Source organism: Equus przewalskii, chromosome 4 (assembly GCF_037783145.1).
Source record: "Equus przewalskii isolate Varuska chromosome 4, EquPr2, whole genome shotgun sequence".
Lineage (NCBI taxonomy): Eukaryota > Metazoa > Chordata > Mammalia > Perissodactyla > Equidae > Equus > Equus przewalskii.
The window spans coordinates 36,371,403-36,395,831 of NC_091834.1; the positions used below are offsets into that span (position 1 = coordinate 36,371,403).

The following is a 24,429-nucleotide window of genomic DNA, read 5'->3' on the forward strand; positions in this document are numbered from 1 at the left end:
TCTGACAATAAATACCTAAATTTGCATTCTAGCACCCAGTAAGACATCCAGTTTCCAAAGGATTATTGAGCTGTAACCCTCTGAATTTTCTGACATGTTCTTTGCCATTGCAACAGAGTCACCATTGGCAGTTCTCTCTCCAAAGAAGTCTCAGCAAGGCACACGCCAGAATGGCTACCTCGGGCCCCAGAGACCCTGGGTCACAAAGCCCCCCTTACTTGAGCTACTTTTTAAAACAGATTGCTAGTGATGGGGTATTTAATGTAAGTTTCGGTAGTCGTTATATTACATGCTTTACACGACACAAACACCTACTTTTCTATTTTCTGCGTCAGGTGGGAAGAGCCTACATAAACTGACCTGTATTTTCATCCACCTAAAGGGAAGGAAGCAAGATCGTTCAGCTCAGGGCACTATGAAAAGGGTAACTTTACAGGTAAGCCTTCTTTCTTTTCTTTTCTTTTTTTTTTTCTTTCTCAGGAGGGCTTTGTGTATGAAATGGAGAGATGGTCGTTAGAGTGAGACGGTCCTTCCCATTCTGCTGTCTACACCCGAGGCCATTTTTCTTTGAGGGCTAAATGATCGGGATATGTAGGAAGGTCCCTGCTTTCAGAGAGGCGCACTGCGCCCACACTTGGGGAGAGCACAGGGTTTATGTAACCTGTGAGGAAGGACACCCAGGTGAACCTGACAGGCCAGTGTGGTAACTCTCCATCTTGTGTACAGAGAAAAGAGCAGAAGCAGTATCTAACACCAAGCCATCTGCCAACATTCTTGTAAGACTGTTCCAGGCAGTGAATTTCCACATTGTTTCTTTGACCTGCTGAACCCAAAGCACCAAAACAGAGCATTCTGTAGCAATATGAGCAACGGAATGAAAGTAATTTTGCACCTTTAAGGAACATGCACCCTTATAAATCTGTACCCTGATATTAAAATAGCAGAATGAGTTTCAAGTATGAAGAAATACAGTAAAAGTATAGCCTGTAGATGAATAGAAAACAGCAGCCTGGAACATGGTTTATATTCTTCATTAGTTTTTCTCTTTGTACACAGCCAAAACTGAATGCTCTGTAGAATGACTTGATTTAAAAATCAAGATACAGATGAAGATGCTAGAGGGCATTTGTGATTGAATGTTGTGAGTGTATTCTGTGCCGAGCACCAGGAATCTTCTCTTGATGACTGTGGCCAGCCAAAAGTCAAGTAGGGGTAGTGGCTAAGCCTGAGCAGGCACACCTGTGATGCCCAAAGCATCTCTCCTCATGTCCCCGACGCCCAAGGAGAGGCAGAGGAGGATGGAGAGCGCCACGTGGACAGGTCAGAATGAGGGTAGGGAGCACTTCAGAGGGAGGGAGGAAAGGATGCAGGGGATAGGTGAGTACTGGTTATCCTGGGCGGGCTCACATAGCCTGGATTAGTAGCTGACATGCACATGTACAATCTCCATACCTCCAGAACTGTGATTTCAAACAGAGAAACCCACAAGTCAAATGTTCAAATTAAGATTTTTTTCCTACCTTTAAAACATTTTCTAAGTTAAAAAAAAAAAAAAAGCTCACTGGGTGTGACAGCCTTGCTGAAGCCTAGAAGAAAGTTTTAACTAGGCCCTATGGGAACGCAGAAACAGAAATACATTTTACAGTGAAAACGTGCTTTTACACATCTCAAAAATGACAATCCTATAAAATCCTCTAGTTCTAATCTGCACTTTACGGGAACTGATATTGTGCTTTTCTTAACACATACTGCTCTTCTATACCAAACACTTGCTGTTTAACCCTCAGATCAAAACCTAAAATACCAGAAATGCAACAAGCTTTTGAGGTGTTGGGGACTGTTAGTTGTTAAAATCCCATTGTTGACTATTGTACACGCAATCCTTGTTTTTATTACCAGACTGTACTGCTTCTGTACAAAACCAAGTTGCTTGAAGCACAGAAACTTGGACTTCTCCATCTAACACGTTCTGGAAGCCTCAAGGCACAAGCTGACAGTTCTGCTTCTACAGGAAACTCTCACACTGCTCTCCTGTCAACAGGACCACCTATTGCTGCCACTGCACACAACACCTCCAAGGGCACTAAAGCGCTCAGGAGAACCACTTCTCAAGGCCAGACCAGAGGCTCTGCCCAGGCACCTGTCTCTGCCCGGCCTCTACTCTAGTGGCCATCTGGTAGAGTTCCTAAATTAAGGCAGTATCTGATGCTTTTCTATCTGTAGTTTTTATTTTTGCTGTATTTTAACACTATACTATATGCATATTTGACAAAAGAACAACTACAAAATACTTTGCTTTAATTCCTTTACATAATGATAAAACACCTAAACACAAAAACACTACATCTATAGACTTAAATTCTACTAATCACGTTAAACTGCATGCAGCTTATTTGGGGGCTTAGTCTAATTTTAATTTTCTTAGCTCCATCAAGATCATGATAATGAATGTTAAATTCAAGTCCTAATGCGGTTTGCCTTCAGTTGCACTTTCACAGGACTAGTGTGCTTCAGAAATAAATAATATACATGAATAATAATAGAAATAATTTATGCAAATGTAGAACAATTGAAATAGACATTCCCCACCTTGTTAAGTGCTCATCCTAGGGGTAGTTGATGCTATTGATTTCATGTACTAACTAATACATTTATTACTGGTCATAGGAAAATAAATGAACACAAAGTAAGTGAGGAAATATGATATTCACGTGTACATTGTTGCAAACACAGGACCAAAATGAGAAGATATATAACACACTTGGGGGCTTCAAGAAATGTATTACGGCTGGGATCTATTTTCATTATTCAGAGACTTCAAAGTTGCTGGTGATCACAGAAATATTGCTAGCTAGTACATATTATTGCATTTCATAAAACTTAAGATTAGAAACTTTCAAGTAAGGGCAAAGGGTATCTTCAGGACTGTAACCTAAGCACATCAATGGAATTTGGATAGAAACCACAGAGAGTTAGAAATTAAGTGTGTGGTCTATGCTTGCTGATTAGTGCTACAGTCATAGTTCTTGGTAGCAACACATACTGTTATGTGCCCTCTTTAAAAAAACCTACATTTGACAATCCAGACTACTAAAATAGAGAAGGGGTTGATTATCTGCTTGAAGAAACAACTCACACAAAAGCTTCCTCTAAATAGGAGAATTCCGTACTACGTGAGATAATTTGCTTACATACCTTTAATTACTTGACAAAGAAAAACGAGAAGGAAGAAATTAGAAACTAAAGAATTAGGAGCTTTTGCCACTGAGGATGAAGCAGAAAATAAAATTTCCAAACAAAAATTTCCAGGCATATTTTTTGCCATCATATATGTAGAATGATAGAAAATAAAAAAATAAAAACATCTTCCCTGTAATTATACATCTTCTCTTAAGAAAAACAAAAAAAGCTGAGCTTAGAGCTTGAGAGATGCCTGGTAGACAGCTTCAGACAGAGCAGCATCTCTTTATACCCGAATTTTCGGAGAATTGTGTTGTACTTATTTATGCACAGAAAACATCTGTTTGCTTCTAAGGACATTTTACTTCCTAAGATTGCACAGCAGATGTCTCTGAGACAGCAGCAGGGCACATAGACCTCGGACAGTATCCCCCCGGGTCTGTACATCATTTCAGGCACTAACAGGCGATCGGCGAGCGGGTCTCAGCCAGCTCCGCCCACGGCCACTCTACTGCCAAAGGGGCGGGGTGACGGTGCAGCGCCCCTGGAAGGTTTTCAGGCGGAGTGAAGTGAACGTGGACAAATAGAGTTCAGATTGGCCCACTGATAACAAACTCGAGGTTTGAAAATCGGCCTTCCACTCAGGGGCTTAATCTGGTATCTACTTCAGTGGGATTTTAAGCAGAGGGATGAAGCCGACGATTTCACAAAGAGCTTTTGATAGCTCCTAGTGTGTGCGGTATTTTGATTCAGTATGAATTACTGAGACTTGCCTGCCGGCTACTCTGGAGGAAAGTTAAGCAGGCACTATCGAGTTTCTGCCACTCGGAAGGAATAAACTGCCTTCTGTTATGCTGTGCTAAGGAAACTGAAAAATACGACAGTTTCCCTCCTTCTAAATTTCAGTGACACTATTGAGGAAAGGGACTCTTAAAATTAACTAAAATCATCTGGAGAATAATGGGTTTCTGAGCAGACCGGTGAATTAAAACATGACTGTATGCATATATATATAGTATAAAGTTATGAAAGAACTTCAAAAATGGAGAAATTAAAGACGTAGATACACTCAAGTTATACCACGTACTTAGAAAAAATTTTAAAGAATTAGTATTTCTTGTGAATTTACACTTGTGATTATACAAATGTAAAAATATCCAGGTCTTTTAGTATTTTAGGGCCATGTTTCAGCATTGCAATTCTTTAGAAAAAAGTTTTAGTTTTGTCTACCTAATTACTGATGCATTACTCATTTTGTTCATCTAATTTTTTAAATAAGGACTTAAAAATTTAATCAATGTCTAAAGGCCGCCATGGTAAGGAATGGGAAAGCAGCAGACAAGGGGTCATGGGTATTTTGGCTGGGGCCACTGGAGTTTTATACTCCTAAACCATCCTGTTCACAGATGAGTGTTGCCTTTTTAGTAACAAGCCTGTCCGTCTTTGTAACTTCCACACCTAGAAAAGTGAGGTAATTAGGTACCCCCAAAACACGTTCCTTTAATAAATGGATGACTAGGCTTTCTTTACGCACTTAAATGATCAAAATGGGTGTATGATCCATCCTCAAGAACAATTTACTTGCAATCATTCAGAACCTACCTAACAACTAAAATATCTAAATTACAGAACATTATGAAGACTATTAATCATCCTGAAAAACAAGTGCTAGGCAAGAGTTAAATATATGCAGAAAAATAAAGTTAGAAGGGAGTCTTTAAGTACCTTTGTAGCTTTGCTCAGATTCCAACCTCCCACCCCGTATCCCTGCTGCCAAAAGTGCCACCTTGTGGAATATACTGGAGTAAAACAAGAAAGCCCATCTCTCAGGACAGTGAGAATTCTGAAACACACTTTTGCAAGAAAAATCACGTCCCTTTCCTACCATATTAACTTCAAATTGCTGTAACAGTATTTAAATAGAGGCTTGAAAGAAACCTGTATGTACTTTCAGGTGGCTCTTGTTTTCTTCTTGAAGGCCAGAGCACCAGTAACAAGGAAACATAAATATGTGGATAGCAGTCCATTCATTTATCTAAACCAACTCTCTGGGAATACTAAGAAATAGAAAACATTTTGGGGGCTGGCCCCGTGACCAAGTGGTTAAGTTCATGCGCTCTGCTTCGGGGGCCCAGGGTTTCACTGGTTTGGATCCTGGGCGAGGACATGGCACCGCTCATCAAGCCACACTGTGGCGGGGTCCCACATGCCACAACCAGAGGCACTTACAACTAGAATATACAACTATGTACTGGGGGGCTTTGGGGAGAGGAAGAAGGAGAAGAAGAAGAAAAAAGATTGGCAACAGTTGTTAGCTCAGGTGCCAATCTTTAAAAAAAAAATTTTTTTTGAAAAGCTGATTGATACTTCATTAAAAAAACCTCAAAACAACTAATTGCGAAAAAATATTTAAAAATCAGACCCCTCCTCTTTCTATATTTCTGTTGTTTACAAAGGTCAGAAGATAGAAAAGGCCAAAGGAATATTTTTGGCTATTTTCTGAAAAATAAGAAGTTAGAAATGCTTGAGATATAGGTATGAAACAAAACTAGGTTGAAAATTGCATTGGTAAGAAATGAAGATACTATTTTCTTATGTTTTTGAGGAAAACACCATTACCAATTACCTGAGGACTTACATTGCTAGACAGGCATTTGGCAGCCTCGAGAAGTTTTCTCACTGTGGAGAAGGAACGCTAACTAACTATCTTCCTCGGCACATATCTGAATGTACTGAATGCAGGTGATAAATGGTTTGAGTTTCACAATTTTCAAAAATCCTGGTGGCATAGGAAACACATCTTTAGAAAATTTATTTTTTCACAATGGACATTCTTGGGCTTGCGTGACAAATGTAGTCTGACGGGGCTGCTGCTTTGCATGAAACAAGGAAGGGATTCAGATGGTTTCGTTTGCTCAGCTCAACCTTTGAAATGGTAACTGTTTGTAATGGCTTTTCCATAAAATTTGGTTTTGAACATCTCAAGTTCATAGTTGCCAGATGACTTTAATATAAATCCTTACAATATACTTGTTAATAAAATATATATCCTTCAAAACATATATAACTTTGAAATTATCCTTCTTTGAACACCTTTTCTCCAGAATTTCTTCTATCCATTGTCCACTGTTTTATGATTTTTAAAGATTTAGAAATCTTTTTATTTTTATAAAATAAAGGCATTGTTTTCATGTCATAATGTAAACCACGCATTCCTTTGAATTCTATCAATATCTAAGAATTTATAATATTTCAATATTTTCTTCCCAAGGTAAATATTCTATAGTTTCTGTACTAACACAATTAAGGCATTATAGTCCTTATTAAGTTTTAACATTATTCTTTCCTAGGCCCAACTATGCAACAAAAACCTGCTTTTGGAAAATGTGAGACACTCTCATGTGCTTATCATAAAAACAGCCAAGTTGTCACTTAGAGAAAAGCAGCAATTCTTTGGAGAGAAGAATTTTAATGTTTATGATATAGTAAGCTTACATGATTTAACTTCCGTGACGGAATGAGAATTGCCATTACTGACTTTTATAGGCACCACTTTTAATAGAAGCAGCTATAGTTCGTTAAAAACTCAATTTAAATACATAATTGAAGGTTCAAAACGTTTGGTACTACTTAATTTTTTTCTCGGCAAGAAGGATAGTACCACATTCTGGAGTCAAACTATAAATTTCTCTGTTAAAAGGTACACGTTTTCTTCAAGATATTAACATCTTGTGCATTCCAAAATTTTCATTTTTTACTTAAGACTAAAAGGCTGAGATTCTATTCTAAGGTGAATATTTTGAATGATTTTTAGTAAGTCATCTGGGGCTAAATGCAAAGTATGCCTTTCATAGTGTGTGTTTCCTGAGAGAAAATCATGAGAATACTGGGGCTGAAATGGCCCAGAGCTTTCTTCCAAAAGAGGTTCTTTGCTCCTTGAGTAGTTCCCATCCACTTCAAAGGAGAGACAAAATGGGAGGCACTAGATTCTTAAAAGCTCCTGGGAATTGTGTTATTAAGGTTATAAGGTTAGGTCCTTATTACCCTTTGCCACATGATAGCTTATGATGCCTCAATAGACAGATTTCTCTTTTACTGTTTTTAAATGTAGGTTGTTACAACTCCACCCTGCACAATAGTTCCCACAGTGCTGGGCTGCCAGAACGGAATATTGTATAGAAACCATCAGGCACATTCTTCTACCAGACCTAGGAAGAAATTCAAGTGTAATTTCAAATCTGTCACCCTATTTTCACTGCTATAATCTGCTTTGGTATAAGCCTGGGGCAGTGTGACCTTTTCAGCTAACCACTGCCTAGCTTTTGGCAAAGTTTGAGACCATAGGTCACAGAAGAATAAGCTGTATTCAGTAAGTTTGTATTCTGCTCTATTCATATTCTGTTCTATTCATATTCTGTTCGTATTCAAAGTGTCCTGATGGCAAGGGTGCCTGTGTGGGATCTGGATTTCAGAAGTGGTGAGCCTGGATGTAAAAGACATAAAACAGAGAGTAATCACTCAAATGCAAGAACCACATCGATGGAAGAGCTGGGGACAGTTTAGAGATGCCAAGATGCCCTCTCATTCTCCCTCTCAGACAATAATTGGCCAAGTATCTAATGCCAAAATGTTTGTGCCTTAAGTTTTCTTTATAAACACTACTGAGAAATGAACAAAAAGCATATGCTAGAAATAACAGTTGAGCTCTCTACTTGTTTAAAATTCTAAAGAATGCTGAAAAAATTCCAGTTTAGAACAGCTGCATTTTTCTTGAGCGAACTTACGAAAAACTTTTGCAAAAGCACAAACGCAAGTTATGTTCACTCTAACCATGGATACTAACCAAAAGATGATGAGTCAAGTGCAGTGAGTTTTAAAATTCAATTTCTAGGCCCCAGGAAAAATGTCTTAGCATTTTGATCCCATGAAAAGCAGGCAGAACTCACTTCTCCAGGGGAGACTCAAAGTACACATTGCTCTGAATACTCTGGATTCGTTATATCTCAAGCATTTGTGGGGATGACAAAACATAATCAATGTTGTCCCAATGAAGAAGTATAAAACACTCTTATGGCCCATCTTCTCATTCATATCTTGCTTTAGAAAAATTTTCCTGCTCCATAAGTTACTGAATTAGAACAATATTAAGCAATATATGTACTAAACAAGAATGGTTCCCAACCCAAAAAGCTCTCAAGGAGAAAAATTTCCCAATTTTTCTCTTGTTCAAGATAGTCATTTACAATATTAAGCTGTGAAGAATTCAGTAAGGCTTGATAAAATGCATAAACATTACCTGGAACATTTTCTACTTAGTGAAGCAATGTCCATTCTTTGAAAACCCTAACTCTAAACATGGTCTAACTGTTGCATGCACTCAAAACATGAGTCAGAAAGCAAAGGTGGCTAAACTTCCCAAAAGATGCTTAATCTCTGTGTCTTCTGGTTCCTAGAGCTGAGTGAGCACTAACCACATATAAAGCAGAGATGGCATGGACTATAAAGTACTTAGAGAACATGGCAAAAGAAAAAGTAAAGCTGTTCACAAGGCCCAGGTCAGGCTGGCTCTGCAGAGAGCAAGAGTGTACACAAGGTACTAGGAACAAGCCTGGCCTGGGGGATGGAGAAAAGATCACTTACAGAGTCAATAAGTATTTCTAAAAAATAGTTAAGGATGTTCCCTCAGATACTACACTGACAATATATTCTATTAAAATGTAAAACACTAAGTAACAGTTTAAAGCAATCTATGTGCTGGTGTTAGAGAAGAGCCAGTCTTCTACGCATTGCCTAGGTAAAAACAGTGAATGCCAGGTAAGGAGATCACATTAGAGCGAGAACATATGGTACTCTGTTAGGATTGTGGAATTGGAACCATAAACCATAATCTGAATCTAACTGTTTATGAAAGGTTCATTGAAAGAAAGCAAGCAAGAGGTGCGTGGGAACAGTGTAAGCAATCTGTTATGAGTTATGTAATGGTAGTAATGTCTAGTAGAGGCGGGGGGATAGATAAAGTGGATACTTTGCAAACAAGGCAGTGCACGGTAGAAAAAGTACAGTGTAATAGGTGGGAAACTTAAATGGCATTCCTGTCTCTAGTCACAGAGAACTACTCTCCAAACCAAAACAGGAAACAGTTTCTGACAGATTCCTAAAATCAAAAACAAAACACAATAACAACAAAAAACAAAAAGGAACTAAGTTTCAAACCAGGAAATAAAGGCTTTCTCTATTTTTTTTTTTTTGACAATTTTGCCTATTTGAGGTATACTCCCTAAATCTACAGCACTTAAGAAAAGCTTAGGGTATTTTTCAAAAAAAACCAATAAAGCATATTATACAGGTTAACATTGACTTATAATGAGTAAATTCAGCTTTTTGAAGAGTAACTAGAAAGTGTGCTTTAAAAACAAATTTGTCTCAAAAGATACTAGAATTTTTTTTTCCTTTTTGCTGTGTGTATAAAACTTCATCTAGATAGTGAAACTTTTAGTGCTAGTAAATTTACTGCTTTTGGCCAGAAAAGAAATGCTGAGGACATAGGCTCAACTTTCTAATCTGAGAAGCCCATTTTGGTGAATCACCTTCAGTCAATAGACACCTGCTGTTTATCTGTTACTTTGAGTCTTTAAAATTCAATTATTCTTGTTGTTTACAGAAAGTAACACTTTAAGAGATCAAGAATCACACACACACACACACTCACACTCACTCGAAAGTACCAAATCAGGCTCTGGCAGCTGCAGAGAGGTTACATCACAACTCAGCTGTGCCTGGATTGCTCACACACTGGCAGCATTCAAGGTTAGAAAAACGAAATGGCAGCACAATTGGTCAGCAGCTTCTCTTCTTCTGGAATTTTTCCAGGTTCTTGGAACAAACGAACAGACAAACGAACAAACAAATGAACATAAAGCTGCAATCACTCTTGCATTGATTTCAGAACAGTAAACTAGACGGTTTCCTTGGAAAGCAGAGCCCATCCAGAAGACGGCAACTAGAAGGTGTCCAGGCAGTGATCCTCAGCAGCTCTGTGGTGCTTACTCAGGGGGACCCATCAGCCACCAAGGGTGTCTCCGGATGATCAGCTCAAGGGAGTGGCTGGGACCTCAGGCTGTATTCATCTCCGAGCTGTTCTGGCTGGGCGGCAGATGGGAATCCAGGTTCTCCTTGCACCTCTCCAGGTCGTGGAAGTATGGGTGAGACAGGGCACTGTAGGCAGATATTCTTTTGGCTGGATTAAATGTCAAGCACTTCTGTCATAAAGAAAAAATAATTGATTCTAATAAAACACGTCCATTTAAATAAAGTGCTTACACAGTTATACATCTGTTCACTGCCACGTACTAAGTGTGTCTATAATGAGAATGACTATCTATTTTAAGGGACACTAAATAAAATGTAAACAGTACTCATCTTATGTATGTCTTAATGTACAAACTGCCCCTCAGGAAACATCTTTTGGGTTGCTGGTGGACTGTTATCTACCCAGAATTTCTCTCCAAGCCACCCAGGTTCTTTAAAAGATATTATTATTATTATTGCAGCATGCATATAACTTTGTTTAAGTAGTGATTTTTCTAATGCCAGCAAACTTAGTGCTATAGTCAGAGTCTTCACCCTAACTTTTTACTCTGTCCCAAGTTTTGTCAATGAGCAGGGATTGGAAGGGGGTTGCCTTGTTCAGGTGTAAAGGGTAATTACTGAACAAGGGTGCTCGGTGGAGGGGGCAAGTAAGGGCTAAAACCTAGACCCTAATTATCCCAATCCACCAGCAAGCCATGCTCCCTGCCCCAGAGCTGCACCACCCAGAGGAAGGTGCCTTCCTTCTAATCCACATCAAGGTGCCATATGGGCTAGCAGCAGCCCTACAAGGAATCCATTAGATTCAATTAAAGTCACTAAACTCTATTCCAGGCTGTCACCTCAAGTTCAGGTAGAAGGTGAAAGGAGAGAAAGGTGAAACTCTGAAGCAGTAATCTCCAACCCAAATGGCTGACACATAATTAAAGTTTTCCTCATCTCAGGTCCATTTCCACTCCAATCTCAGGTAATCTTGTTCTTAAATCCTCCTCCTCTCCTTCCACTAACACCCCTGGAGTGCCTAGCAGGTGGCAAGAACTAATTAACGATGAATAAGACCCACCCGTTGCCTCCAGGAGCTCGTAAATAGCAGAGAAGGGTATCTGAAATGTCTATGCATTTCAGTCCTCTATGTAATCTAAAGATTTAACATTATCGTGGTTATGCAGACCTCTTCCATTTAATCTCGGTTTCTGCCATTAAGGAGCTCACACCTAGTCAGGTCCTGATTGGATTAGGGACCACTCTAAAACTCTGTTGAATGCTACTGACCTAGAAAAACACGTACAAACAGAAAATTCTACATATAACTTCAGGTGAACTTTTGGGTCTCCTGAAATCTTATCGATCCTGAGGCTCCCCACCAGTCCATGGATGACAGCCTCCCCACAGTGTCTTCTGAAAATCAAACAGCCAAAGGGCAAGCAGGGGAAGGAACTTGTTCTTAGAATGATCTGTCTGTAACAGTAATAAACATCTTGAGAAAAGCTTTACAAGGGCTGAATTCCCAAAGGACAGGAAGGCAGGAGCAAAATTCTTGAGCCTGAGTTCTCTCTTCTCAGAGTCCAAGAAGGAGAAAATTAGGTAGTGGCACTAGAAAAGGAAGCAGCCAGTTTAATCCCTAGGACACAGGAAAGAAGAAAAAAAAGTTGTGGTAACACGCTCAAGACACAAAGACATGTCGCTAGAGGATTTTGGGAGGAAGCTCTGTCCCTACAACTCCACTGATGAGTTAGCACCGGGAAGAGGATGCAGAGCAGAAATCCTTAGCCTGATATGGAGGTGTGTGAGAATATCAAGCTGGAAGTCTTAACACATTTTGTCCTTTAGAAGTGTTGTTAGAAAAGGTGCCTAAGTTCCATTACTGCTTTGCTTCAATAGAGCAGTTGGCTGGTTTGAGAATTAACTAGAAAACCTTGTGTAATAATGTTGTTTCCACAAGAAAATTAATTTACTTGCCAAATAATTGACTTATAAAATGAGCTTCTGGAATGGCAACTTAATCAAGAGTTGACCACTGCAGTGGATTAGATCATTTTCCAGCACATATTCCCTTTCTTTCCTTCCTTCTCTCCATGGAAGGAGTATTCTCTCTTCTATTAAAGTTGGCCTTGACAATGTAACTTGTTTTGGCCAATGGAATACGAACAGAAATGGCAGGGTGCCTCTTCCAAGCCTAGTCCTTCAGGGGCACCGTATGTTTCTGCTTGCCCTTCTGGGAGCAGCCACCCTTCTACCATAAGAAAAACACGCCCCAGGGAGCCAAAGCCCTTCTGACCTGGTCATCAGAACGAGGCACAGGGAGACGACCTGTACTTAACCCCATTGGCTGAAGCAGGGTTGCTCCAGATGACTCATGGAGTTGTGTCCACCAATGTGCAGACCCATGAGCAGGAAATAAATGCTTACTGTTGTGTGCTAATGAGATTTTTTTTTTGTTGTCTGTTATGTAGCAAAAGCAGAGTAATAACAATGCCTTCCTCCCAAATGTACCCCAGGCTCTGAAAGCAGTTAGATAGTAAGAACTCTAATACCGTACTTTTTTCAGCAAGAGCATCATATTTGGAATAAGTACCCAGGCTCCTAAGGTAAGCATGATGAAGGGGACAAAACTTGTAAAGACATGTGGGTTTTGGTTGCTAAAAAATAATTCTTTCCCTGAATTGTCTTGTTATAGTACACTACTCATCTTTGAAGGTAAGAGCATTTATAAATGTCAATGTATGATATCCACATATATGACTGAGGCATTATACAAAGTCACCATTTTTTCAGATAAAAATGAAAGATAACTCTTGAAGTCCTAAACTTTTAAGTGTTAGCTGTTTTTTAAATAAAATGACTTTCTAAAACATCCTTCACTTTTCTTCCCTAGTGAATAATTTTCAATAGAAGCAACAGTTACTGCTGGGGTCTCAGTTGCCTATGTTCTTTTTTTTCCATCTTCTCCACAAAGCCCCCCAGTACATAGTTGTATATTCTAGTTGTAGGTCCTTCTGGTTGTGCTGTGTGGGATGCCACCTTAGCATGGCCTGATGAGCGGTGCCACGTCCGTGCCCAGGATCCAAACCAGCAAAACGCTGGGCTGCTGAAGCAGAGCGTGCGAACTTAACCACTCGGCTGTGGGGCCGGCTCCTCAGCTGCCTATCTTGTCCTGAATGGCCCGCCTTCTTCTGCGCTACAGTTCTAGCTCGTGTCCTTCTAGGATGAAACAGTGAGAGCTTTCAGAGGGTTCTGAGCTTTAAGGTCGTGGGCTGCCCTTTCCCTGAATGCCTGTGGGTACTATGCTGTGTGCTGAAGTTGGCCCTCGTCATGATGTTACTGGCTCTGCTTCTTATTCCTCTCGTTGGCTTCTTCTAATCTCTGCTGCCACTCGTTGTCCACCCCCTTCCTTCTCTGATAGGTTTCTTTGTTCCTTTTTCTTCTTTGTCTCTTGCTACTTCTCCAGTCTAGCACTAGCGTGTGGTCTGACTTTGAGAGTCACCACTGCTAGTGGGGGACCCTGAACGAGCATCTGGCAATGTCATCTTTACAATTTAAGTTCTTCGTGGTGATTCTTACTGATGTTGGAGCTAGGAGATACTTTGGGTTGTTTTTGGATGTTCTGGTAGCTGAAGGAGTGGGATATTTCACTACTAAAGTTGTTTATTATTGTGGCTGTCTGTCCAGAATTCTCTTCTAAAAGGAACATTTCATTCAAAGTGCCTGTTGAAAAGGAAAGCCTATGGTGGCCATATTTTATAACATGTGACCCCCACCTGTTCCGAGCCCAGTTGACTGGACCAGGAGTGTGATCTGGCTCTAGGGAGCAACCCATACCACGGCTGGGCAAAGAGGTGAGGGATGTCAGCCAGATTCCTCCTTTTAGGAATCTGATACAGGCAGTACTGACAGCACAAATGTTAGCAGTGGGAGTTAGAGCTGAAAGGATCCATGCGATAACTGAAGTTCTGATAGTTAAGGGATGAGCTAGCGTTAAATGGAGCAGACAGTATGACCAAAAAGAAGCAATGAGGTGGAGAAAAGGCATTCATGGCAGAGAAAAGCAGAGTTGCTAAGAGTAGGTGATGCACAGGACAGAGATACAGAACCTATATTCAGGATGCCTTTCCATTTCCAGGCCTCATGAAACATTCAATCAAACCCCCTTTTCTTAAGGCAATACAAGTAAATGTTGTTTGAAACCAAGGAAAAATTTTCCTAAATAGCAGGTGAGCCAGCAAGTGTGTATACATAGTGAACCCTTGTCTAGGTGAATATTCTCCCTTCTGATTAATTTATTTCAAAGGATGTGAGCCCAGGTCCTTAGTGAGCATCTTAGAAATGAACACTGGGGAGGGAATATAGCTGTCCCTATCCATAACTTGGCAGTGGAGGGAATCTTGGCTTAAGCATCAGAAAATGAGCTACATCAGGTGAAGACAATCAGGGCTTTCAGAGGGAAAATCCATGGCTCCGCAAACATGCCAATCAATGGCTGTGTTCACAAAGAGCTGAGGCATAACATTTCTACTAAGAACTATGGACTCATGTCTATATTTAAAATTCAGAATACAATGGCAGAATGGGAATGTTGGCTCCTCCGGGGCTAGGAGCACTTTCTTGGCTAGATATCAAAGGTTTTTAATTCAATTGGTAAAGGGTATACTCATCACTCATTGGATTCCAGACACCAACAGTAGCCCAACAGGTACACTCCTCTACCTACTGTTCTGGTTTCTAAGTATAAGGAATTATGTATTATGAATATTGGCCAGTATTATGAGTTTGAGCCTCAAACAGGGCACAGAAGTCCTATTTTCAGTGATGTATTTTATACGTGCATGGCACATTTGATACTTATTAAATAAATCAGTAACTATTTATTTAATAGTTATTTAATTAAACTCCTTTGGAAAAACATCTTCCCAAAGATGGGCCTATTTAAGAAAAGGCACATTAAAATGACAAGCTGTTTAAAGTAGCATGAAACTGTAGAAAAGGAAAACATAATATCTGCTTCTAGAGAGCTTCTGTCTACATGAATCCAGAGGATGTTAAGGCTGCATTCAAATGAACATTCAAAGATGGTAGATTGAAAGAGTGTGAATCAGCTTCTTTCTCTTTCTATAGAAAATGAAGACACTGCAGAATCCAAAGCCACCAGCTGTTACGGGTGTGGAAGTGAAAGCTGCAGAGAGACTGTGGCCCCTGCCCTGTGTGGTTGTGGCCCGTGATGCTGAACTGATGCTGTGCCCACCACCCAGTGTGGATGGGGCAAGTCTCTCATCAGCCTAGTGCAGACCAACTTTGTATCTCATGCACTTACCAGAAGTAGGTCTTTGCCTTGTTCATCAATATCTGTTACAAACTTCTCAATCGGTTGAGGAGATTTTGAGTGAAACGCCTGCCGGGGAAGGGCAACATCTCTAGGCCAGTCTTCTTCTCCTGGGAGTCCAATTACGCTACAAAAGAACCACATGTGAATGTAAGCATTGCTGCTATGCTGAAGTTATTATCTCACCAAATTCTAGATGAAGGTGAAGCCTAAGGGGCAGGCACGGGGGACACAGAGCCCCAGCAGCCCCTCACTCGCATGACTGGCAGGACTCTGGTTTCTCTCTGTCCTACTGCAATACCGTGACGATGGGGCAGAGGGTAATCTCACAGGAGAACCGTAAAGTTCACCAGGAAGAGATGAGAGATTACTCTGGCAGCAGATACTAAATGTAAGAGAGAATGCAGAAATGGAAAATATTATATTACCAATAAGCTCTGACACACTGACAGAGCAGGACCCATATATTCAAAGGAGTACCACATGGGCATATAATATTTCCCTTTACATCCAAGAGTGCTTTTTGTTTCTGATCAAACACTGCCATATTGACAAGCTTTTATGATGCTCATCTAACATGATTTGTTAATGCATAAATTCAGTTGCATTTTTGGTTAAAGAATAATTCCCCACACAGTAATTACATACATTAAAATCAGACCAAAAAAATGAGGCTAAAAGGTATGTTAGTCCTGTGTTACGCAAACACTATTTTATAATTTAATATAAAATTTTTAATTAATTAAATTATATTATTAATATAAAAATTAAATGTGTATAAATGTACTAATATAGAATTTAATTTATATATTTTATATTACATAACTATTTTATGGTATTCTAATGAGCACACGATAAATAAAAGTATAGTTTATGTTTCCCCTGAAAATCATTCTGGGATCAGGAATGTGGAGAAAGCATCAAGTGATATAAAAACAGCACAGGCTTTGGAAATAGGCAGACCTGGGTTCAAACTCTGCATCTGTGATAATTTATACAAATATGTAGCAGAGTGCCCGACACACAATATTTATCAATATCAATACACCACCCATTATTATTACCCTAAGAGGAAAATAATGTTACTAATCTAAAATGCATAGGCAATGGATAGCTGCCATACTAAAAATATGAACTGCTCCAGTTCTACTGATATGTCATTTAGGGTTCTTTAGAATATTAATAGGTCAGTGGCCTTATACAACTTATACATTATGTAGATATTATTTATAGTTTACATATAGGTGGTAAGTAGATTTGAACAAAGGAAATCAGGGATGCAGGAACTTAAATTTCACACAGACTCTGATGAACTGTGAACTAAAAATTTACAGTTTAGCGGACAGAATATATGACTATTGAAATACTGACCAAACTATTTTATCTACAGTTAGAAATGGCACTGCTGGTCGGCATCAGGATCTTCTTGGCCTGTGTTCACTGAGACGAAGGCCCAAGAGGGGGTTCTCCTGAATGGATTTGCAGGTTTCAGGAAGACGTGGCGGTAAATGTCACAGGATCTCTGCAGGGCTTTGCTCTCCTTCCCTTACCTCAACAGAGCCCAGGTCACAGACCTCACCTGGGACGAGCAGACACCAGTGTCATAACTGCACCTGTCACTGGGTGTCTGGGGAAAGACACTGTAATCCTGCCTCTGCCGGGCACACTGGGAGAGCCATATTACTGAGGCAGATAAAGACAGACTCATGGACATATTTACTGGAACAAATGAATAGAAATGACAACTTGAGCAATATACAAATTTAATAGCAAGATTTAGAATAAGAGTAAAAAGAAGAAAACGAAAATACCGCTATTAATTAATAAAGGAAATAAATGTGCATGTAGTTGGATAGAATGGAACAGGTGGAGGAAGAAAAGAAGAATACTTATTAAAGAACTTAAAAAATTTTCTTTCTACACAACAGAATACTATTCAGCCATAAAAAAGAATGCAATCTTACCATTTTCAACAACATGTCTGGACCTTGAGGGCACTATGCTAAGTGAAATAAGTCAGACAGAGAAAGACAAATACTGTATGACCTCACTTTTATATGTTGAATCTAAACTAAAAAAAACTCCCAAAACCCAAACTCATAGATACAGGGAACAGACTGGTGGTTTCCAGAGGTGGGGGGTGGGTGTGAAATGGGTAAAGGGGGTTCAAAAGGTACACACTTCCAGTTATAAAATAAATAAGTCATGGGGGATGTAATATACAGCGTGATGACTAAAGTTAATAACACTATTATTGCATATTTGAAAGTTGCTAAGAGAGTAAATCTTAACAGTTCTCATCACAAGAAAAAAATTTGTAACTATGCACGGTGATGCATGTTAACTAGACTTATTGTGGTGATCATTTTATAATATATACCAATATGGAATCATTATGTTGTACACTTGAAACTAATATAATGTTCCATGTCAATTAAACCACAATAAAAATTTCTTTCATTCATTTTTAGTTTTTAGCCATTTTTATACCAATATTTTTGCATATTATCATGTCACCTAGAAATTGATTATAACAACTATTAATAATAATTTAAAATCTTCTTATTTCACAGTTTTAAATATGCCTACATTAAGTTAAATCTTTCAGGATGGGCAGCTGAATCCCAAAAGCCCACAGAGAAATAGAGTGTCCCTGTATCTATATGTATGTGTGGTATATAATTATTTACACACACACATATATAACTTTATATAAATAATTTTTAAAAGTGTTTTTAAATCTATCCCCTCCTCTGATCTCCATAATGACCTCATGAGACATGTGAGACATGGAGGTCAGGTATTATTACTTCCATTTTATAGATGGGGAAACTGAGGATAAGAATGTAATGAACTACCAAACTCACACACAGTGAGTTCAGCCACAGAGCCCGGAGTGAACCCAGTTCTCCTTATTCCAAATCCAATATTTTGTTTCCATTTAACTATGACTCTGCTCTTAAAAATGCTCTAAAAATGTCACGGGCTAAAAGCATTCAGTTTCACTTTCAAAGTACTTGCTGTTCTTTGAAAGTATAAATCTTACTAAACATAGAAACATTTTTCCCCTTAAGAGAATGTGACTATGGTTTTTCTTTAAAAAAATAATCCAGTTTAATATCCAGTATGAACTTTTATGGCCCATATACAAATGTGAAGTTCTGATAGGTCCATTAAAAAGTGCTTGCATCAAATTTCAGTATTTGGACAGCTGAATATAAGCCTTAAAAGTTGACATTTGTGCTGGAAAGACTGACAGAGCACCAAACCTATTAAATGGCAGTGATGGCGGGGACAGAAATCATTTTTCAAGTATTTTAGAAGTGACACTAGGGTGCAGCATTGTCCCTTTTCTCCACACTAAAGTAATGAGTGCATTTAGAGGAAACAGTACAAAATCTCAATGAAACAACACCAGAAACCAAGAAGTAAAATCCAAAGGCACAAAACATCTAGAACTTTATGGCTTCTTTTCTGCTGGCAACCTAGGATCTCAGGCCTTTGCCAAAACTGGAACTGGCTTTCCTTTGGAAGCAAGTCAAACATGCTCGTCAAAGATTCCTTCTGGACCATCTCACTGGCTTCATATACTAAGGGGCACTAACAACGTTAACAAGATTGCAGACGCCAGTGCTGGAGGTGGACAGAATGCCCAGGTGGTGTCAGTAAGGGAAAGCATCTGAAGGACTTCAATGTCTGGCAAGCCGGTTTCAGTCAAGATCATTTTTCCTTTTAACAGAGGGTCACTGACTTTTACAGTTCCCTCTTCAAGATCACATGCACACAAAATATATTCAGCAGCGATGGGGAAGAAGAGCTGGGAGTTCATCAGTGAATGTTCAAAGGGCTTGACATCCAGGAGCAGAGAGTAGCAGAAAGTTTTGCCCTGAATTCGTCCACTTTACAGACTGGTCAATAGTAGCAGCAGGAGCAGCAGTCGTGGCAGCTGCCCTGGACCCGGGACACCTCCAGACAATAAAACTAGCAAATGTTTTTCAGGCCTTAAAGCGACTGGGTTCTGACTCCGCAGTGGCACTGGCACTAACAGCAGTCTGTTGGAGCTGTTTCCAGTCACCAAGAGCAAACTTAGTATCCAGTTTTATTCCAACTGTTTTAAGAAGTCATGCTTGAGTAGATAGTGTTAAAATACAATTCTTTTCTTTAGTGGTACTTTTCACCAGTTTTACAGACTGTAAATATCACAAAAATCACTGGGATTCCTATAAAATGTTACAGACCAATGATGAGGGCTATTTTTGGTTCCAGAACTCCCACTTTTTTCTTACTCCATCCCAATTCTGATGGGGCTTAGCAAACGCAGAAATCCCACAAGGATGCCATACTGCATGCTTTGTGAGAAGAAAGCCCCTTCATAACATTCTAGAAATACGCAAGCACACATACTCTCACATGCACAAACATGTAGACATGAATGGAACTCTGCAAATCATCCAGGAGCAATGTAACAGATAACTGGAACCAAATAATTTGAGCACCAGAAAGGATCTTAAAGAGAATTTAAGTCCAAAGTTTCCCTTCTCAGGTGAAGAAGTTAAGGAACAAAAAGGTGAACTGAATGAATTATAATAATAGCTAACATTTTAAAAGCATTTACTATGTACCAGGCTCTGTGTAAGCCCTTTCCACAGTATTTTAAATGACTTTCTCAAGACTGCATGGTTATTTAGCCACAGACATAGGATTAGAATCTAGGATTCACATTTCCTATTTCAGGGCTCCAAAGAAAAATGGATTGTGTAGCACACCATCCTTTGCCCAGGAAAACAAAGCAAAATAATGCAAAACCAATCTGGATGACTAAAGGACACTCGATGGGGACAGGAAGCCCAGTGGGCAAGGACTAGGCCACCACGTGCCCTACCTCTGATAGTGGATGCATCTGAAATGACCCCAAGCAGACAACACATCTGAACTAAAGAACTGGAGTTCAGCCAAGTGAAGAAAGAGGAACATCGAAGAGATCCACACGAGCAACATACAAGCTTCCAGAGCAGAGAGGTTAGGCCACGTGTCATGATGGGCTCTGCATAAAACAGCACGTCTACCATGTCCCCACTCACCACACAAATAGTAACACTGCCTGCAGCAGCAGCTTGCAGTAGGAAAGATAAGAGATAAACATATTATATGAACATCAGAGGAAAGTCACTGTCAATGTTTCAATGCTACAGACACTGACGTAAAATTAGAATACTACTTACTCCAAGATTTTTCCTAGTTGATCGACATCTGAACTTCCACGAAAAAGAGGCCTAAAAGAATAAAGACATAGATTAAACAAGGAATTTTCTCAGGTTACATTTCAATCATTTTTATCATTATCACTGTTTAAAGATATTGCAAAATATTCTTTATGGGTGGAGAAGAAGTAAAGAATTGAGACATCTTTCCTCTGGTAAATACAGGTTTTTCTTGTATTTCACTTATGGTAAGGATCTGATGAATATCTGGTGTTTTCCCCGCCATGTTTTATAATCATGGGTATCCACTAGCAGTCATTGTAACAATATTGCCACCATCATATACAGGCCCTGGCTTCAAAGTTCAACTTAACTTGGTGATAGGGTGGAACACATCACTGTCGTAGTCTCAAACCAGGGGTATATGGTATTCTTTGAAACTGTTCTTGGTCAGACCCTTCTCAGAGCGCCCCTTCTTCACCACTCTGCTATCGCAGTGCTTCCTCATGGGTCTCTGTCCTTCCACTTGTCTCAAATGCTGCAGTGAGCTGCCTCTGGGGCTATTTTTCTCTCAATATTATGGTAGCTAATCATTACAAGTTCAAAATCCTAACTCTGGGCTTCAGAGGCAGTTGTGAACACACAGCCCCCACTGTCTACACTGAGCATTTAACTGGCAATTAAATGAGCTCAGTTGGTGACATTTTTGGTGTTTTCTCAAGTAGATCAATATTCCCTGAGAACAGGGACTTCTCTAGGTTTGCCCCTAACCTTTGGCCTTGTGCTTTACCTGAACAGGTACTCAGTTAATATTTTATTTGATTTTATATACACCTATCGTACACATATAAACGTTCCCTAACTCCTTGCTCAATGAATGACATAAACAGGTATTTTTCAACAATAATGTGTTTTTAAAAATATTTGTAGCGCACTATCAGAGATTATACTTTAAAAATATTATATGTCAATTTATAAAACCTTAAACTGAACCTCTTTAAATATTTTCTAGGAACAATAAATGAACGTACTATATAGGTCATATAGGGAGAATCCTGCAAAGTCATAGCAGGATCCATAGCCATTTCAGTGGCAGGAAGACACCTTAAAGGGGGTGGCCCGGTGGGGCAGCAGTTAAGTTCACACATTCCGCTTCTCGGTGTACCGGGGTTCGCCGGTTCGGATCCCGGGTGCAGACATGGCACCGCTTGGCAAAAGCCATGCGGTGGTAGGCGTCCCACGTATAAAGCAGAGGAAGATGGGCACGGATGTTAGCTCAGGGCCAGTCTTCCTCAGCAAAAAGAGGAGGATTGGCAGTAGTTAGCTCAGGGCTAATCTTCCTCAAAAAAAAAAAAAATTATTAAAAAAAAAAAAAAGAAGACATCTTAAAATTCCTCGACCATAGCTTCTATTCAGGTTATTATTCTTGAAAATGGTTTTATTTTCAAATGCAGTATAAAACAATTTATTTGTGGCATTTTCATGGGTTACACTGTGTCCTTCAAAATTCATGTTGAAGCCCAACTCCCAGTGACCCAGAATGTGACTGTGTTTGCAGGTAGGGCCTTTAAAGAGGTGATTAAGTTAAAATGACGCTGTAAGGAGGGGCCTTAAATCAATCTGACTAGCATCCTTATAAAAAGAGGAAATCTGGACACGCAGAGACAGCAGGGGCACGTGTGTACACAGAAAAATGATCATGTGAGAACACAGGAGGAAGGCAAGCCAAGGAGAGAGGCCTGAGAAGAAACCAAACCTGCCAACACCTTGATCATGGATTTCCAGCCTCCAGAACTGTGAGAAAATAAATTTCTAATGTTTAAGCCCCCCAGTCTTTGGTATTTTATTATGGCAGCCCCAGCAAATTAACATAGGCAACTTGCAGTTCAGTAACGAAGCCAAATTCATAAAGAATTGTGGAGTTGGGCTCTAAAAGACATCCAGATAGGTCTTAAAAGAGCGAGGTGAGACGTGAAAGTTTTGGAAAGGCCAAACAATGGAATCGTAACAGCTGCTATATAGAGCACTAATGTATCTGACATAGTGCCACGTCTCCTCAAACATTCTCATTTAATTCTCACAAAGACTCCAGGAGCAGGCTGTATTATTATCATCCCTATTTTCTGATGAAGAGACTGAGGATTGGAAATGTTTTATGACTCACCCAAGGACACATGACAAATTGCAGACTTAAAATTCAAACCAGGCCTGCCTGCCCCAAATCCTGTATGTTTCATTATTATGTTGTAAGACTTTTATTTTGGTTACTAATATTCTCTGCAATCATAGACAGTTACTGTAGCTGAGCCTCTGGCGTGAAATAGCACAGGGACAGCGTGAAGAGCTCTTCATGGAGAACATGGTGTCTCACAAGTGGGTGCCTGTGGGATTCTGTAATGGGAGTTCTTTGCAAGCGTCTATCATTAAATTCCTGCTCTACTTTAACAAGGAACAAAGCAAGTCACCAGATTGACTGAGGCTGCCTATTCTCTCTGTAAACTTACTGATGGCCCCTCTAGATTTTTAAATTCTTCCCCCAGTCCAATCTTTTACAGTTTTTTGGTTGGTTGTTTGTTTTGAGGAAGATTAGCCCTGAGCTAACATCTGCTGCCAATCCTCCTCTTTTTTGCTGAGGAAGACTGGCCCTGAGCTAACATCCATGCCCATCTTCCTCTACTTTATATGTGGGACCCCTACCACCGCATGGCTTGACAAGCAGTGCGTAGGTCCCGCACTGCTTAGAATATTGGCAATATTCTAACTTTCCACGATGCATTTAAGCAAATGCTATTATTTTATCTTACATTTGCTACATGTTTTAGCAGAGGACTCTCAAGTCATGTAGTCTACCATACAGCCAGAGCCTGAAGTCTTATCTCTATTGGCTGCATTTGGCCCACAAAATGAAATGTGCTTGCCTTCCTAGAGTTAGAACTGGCCCATCAGTTTGGCCTCCTCTAATGAGCGCAGCAAGCAGAAGGTCTAAATCATAGCCACTCTTCTGTGGACACGCAGCAAAACCTGCTGTGGGGAGTACTGGAAACTCAGAGGCAGCAATTTGGTGTACAGCACAGAAGGACTTTAGGAAGTCACCTTAGGAAGACTTGGCGTGTGACTCTGAGGTCTAATAATTTGGCTTTGCAGCAGACGTGGACGGGCTTGAGTTATACAGAGCCACTGAATCCTGACTGCATGCAATGAACTCCTATAAAATGGATGCAAACACACAGTCACAAGACAATGGAAACGGGTCACATGAAGAGGGGAACAGGCCTAAGTGGAACAGGTTCTCTCCACTGACCAAGAAGTTGGTCATGAATGTGATCAAAGTCTTAGAACCACCTGTTCAGTTTTTGGCTGAAAATTCTGAATACAGTCATGTGTTGCTCGACAATGAGTATACATTCTGAGAAAAGTGTCGTTGGGTGATTTTGTCATTGTGCGAACATCATAGAGTGTACTTACACAAACCTAGATGGTATAGCATACCACACATCTAGTCTCTATGGTACCAATCTTATTGGACCAACGTCATATATGCAGTCTGTTGTTGACTGAACCATTGTTAACGTGGCACATGACTGTAGTTTGTATGAGCTAGTTTTATGATAGTGGATGCTATGTACATCAGAAGCATAGAGAGGT

At 39.8% G+C, this 24,429-nt stretch overlaps 1 protein-coding gene across 6 annotated transcripts in view; it reads right to left on the reverse strand.

The window, feature by feature from the left end:
• Window positions 1–443: 443 nt before the first annotated feature.
• Window positions 444–24,429, reverse strand: part of CDK6 (cyclin dependent kinase 6) — a 234,379-nt gene continuing 210,393 nt past the window's right edge. For 3 of the 6 annotated variants that reach the window (XM_070617497.1, XM_070617498.1, XM_070617499.1), the window contains exons 6-8: window positions 20,806–20,856; window positions 15,575–15,710; window positions 6,670–10,439 (exon numbers count right to left, since the gene is read on the reverse strand). In XM_070617497.1, coding sequence (XP_070473598.1) covers window positions 10,293–10,439; window positions 15,575–15,710; window positions 20,806–20,856 — 334 coding nt within the window. In that variant the 3' untranslated portion in view covers window positions 6,670–10,292. Of the gene's footprint in view, window positions 10,440–15,574; window positions 15,711–20,465; window positions 20,697–20,805; window positions 20,857–24,429 lie in introns of all 6 variants that reach the window. The other 3 variants (XM_070617495.1, XM_070617494.1, XM_070617496.1) reach the window with 2 other exon arrangements.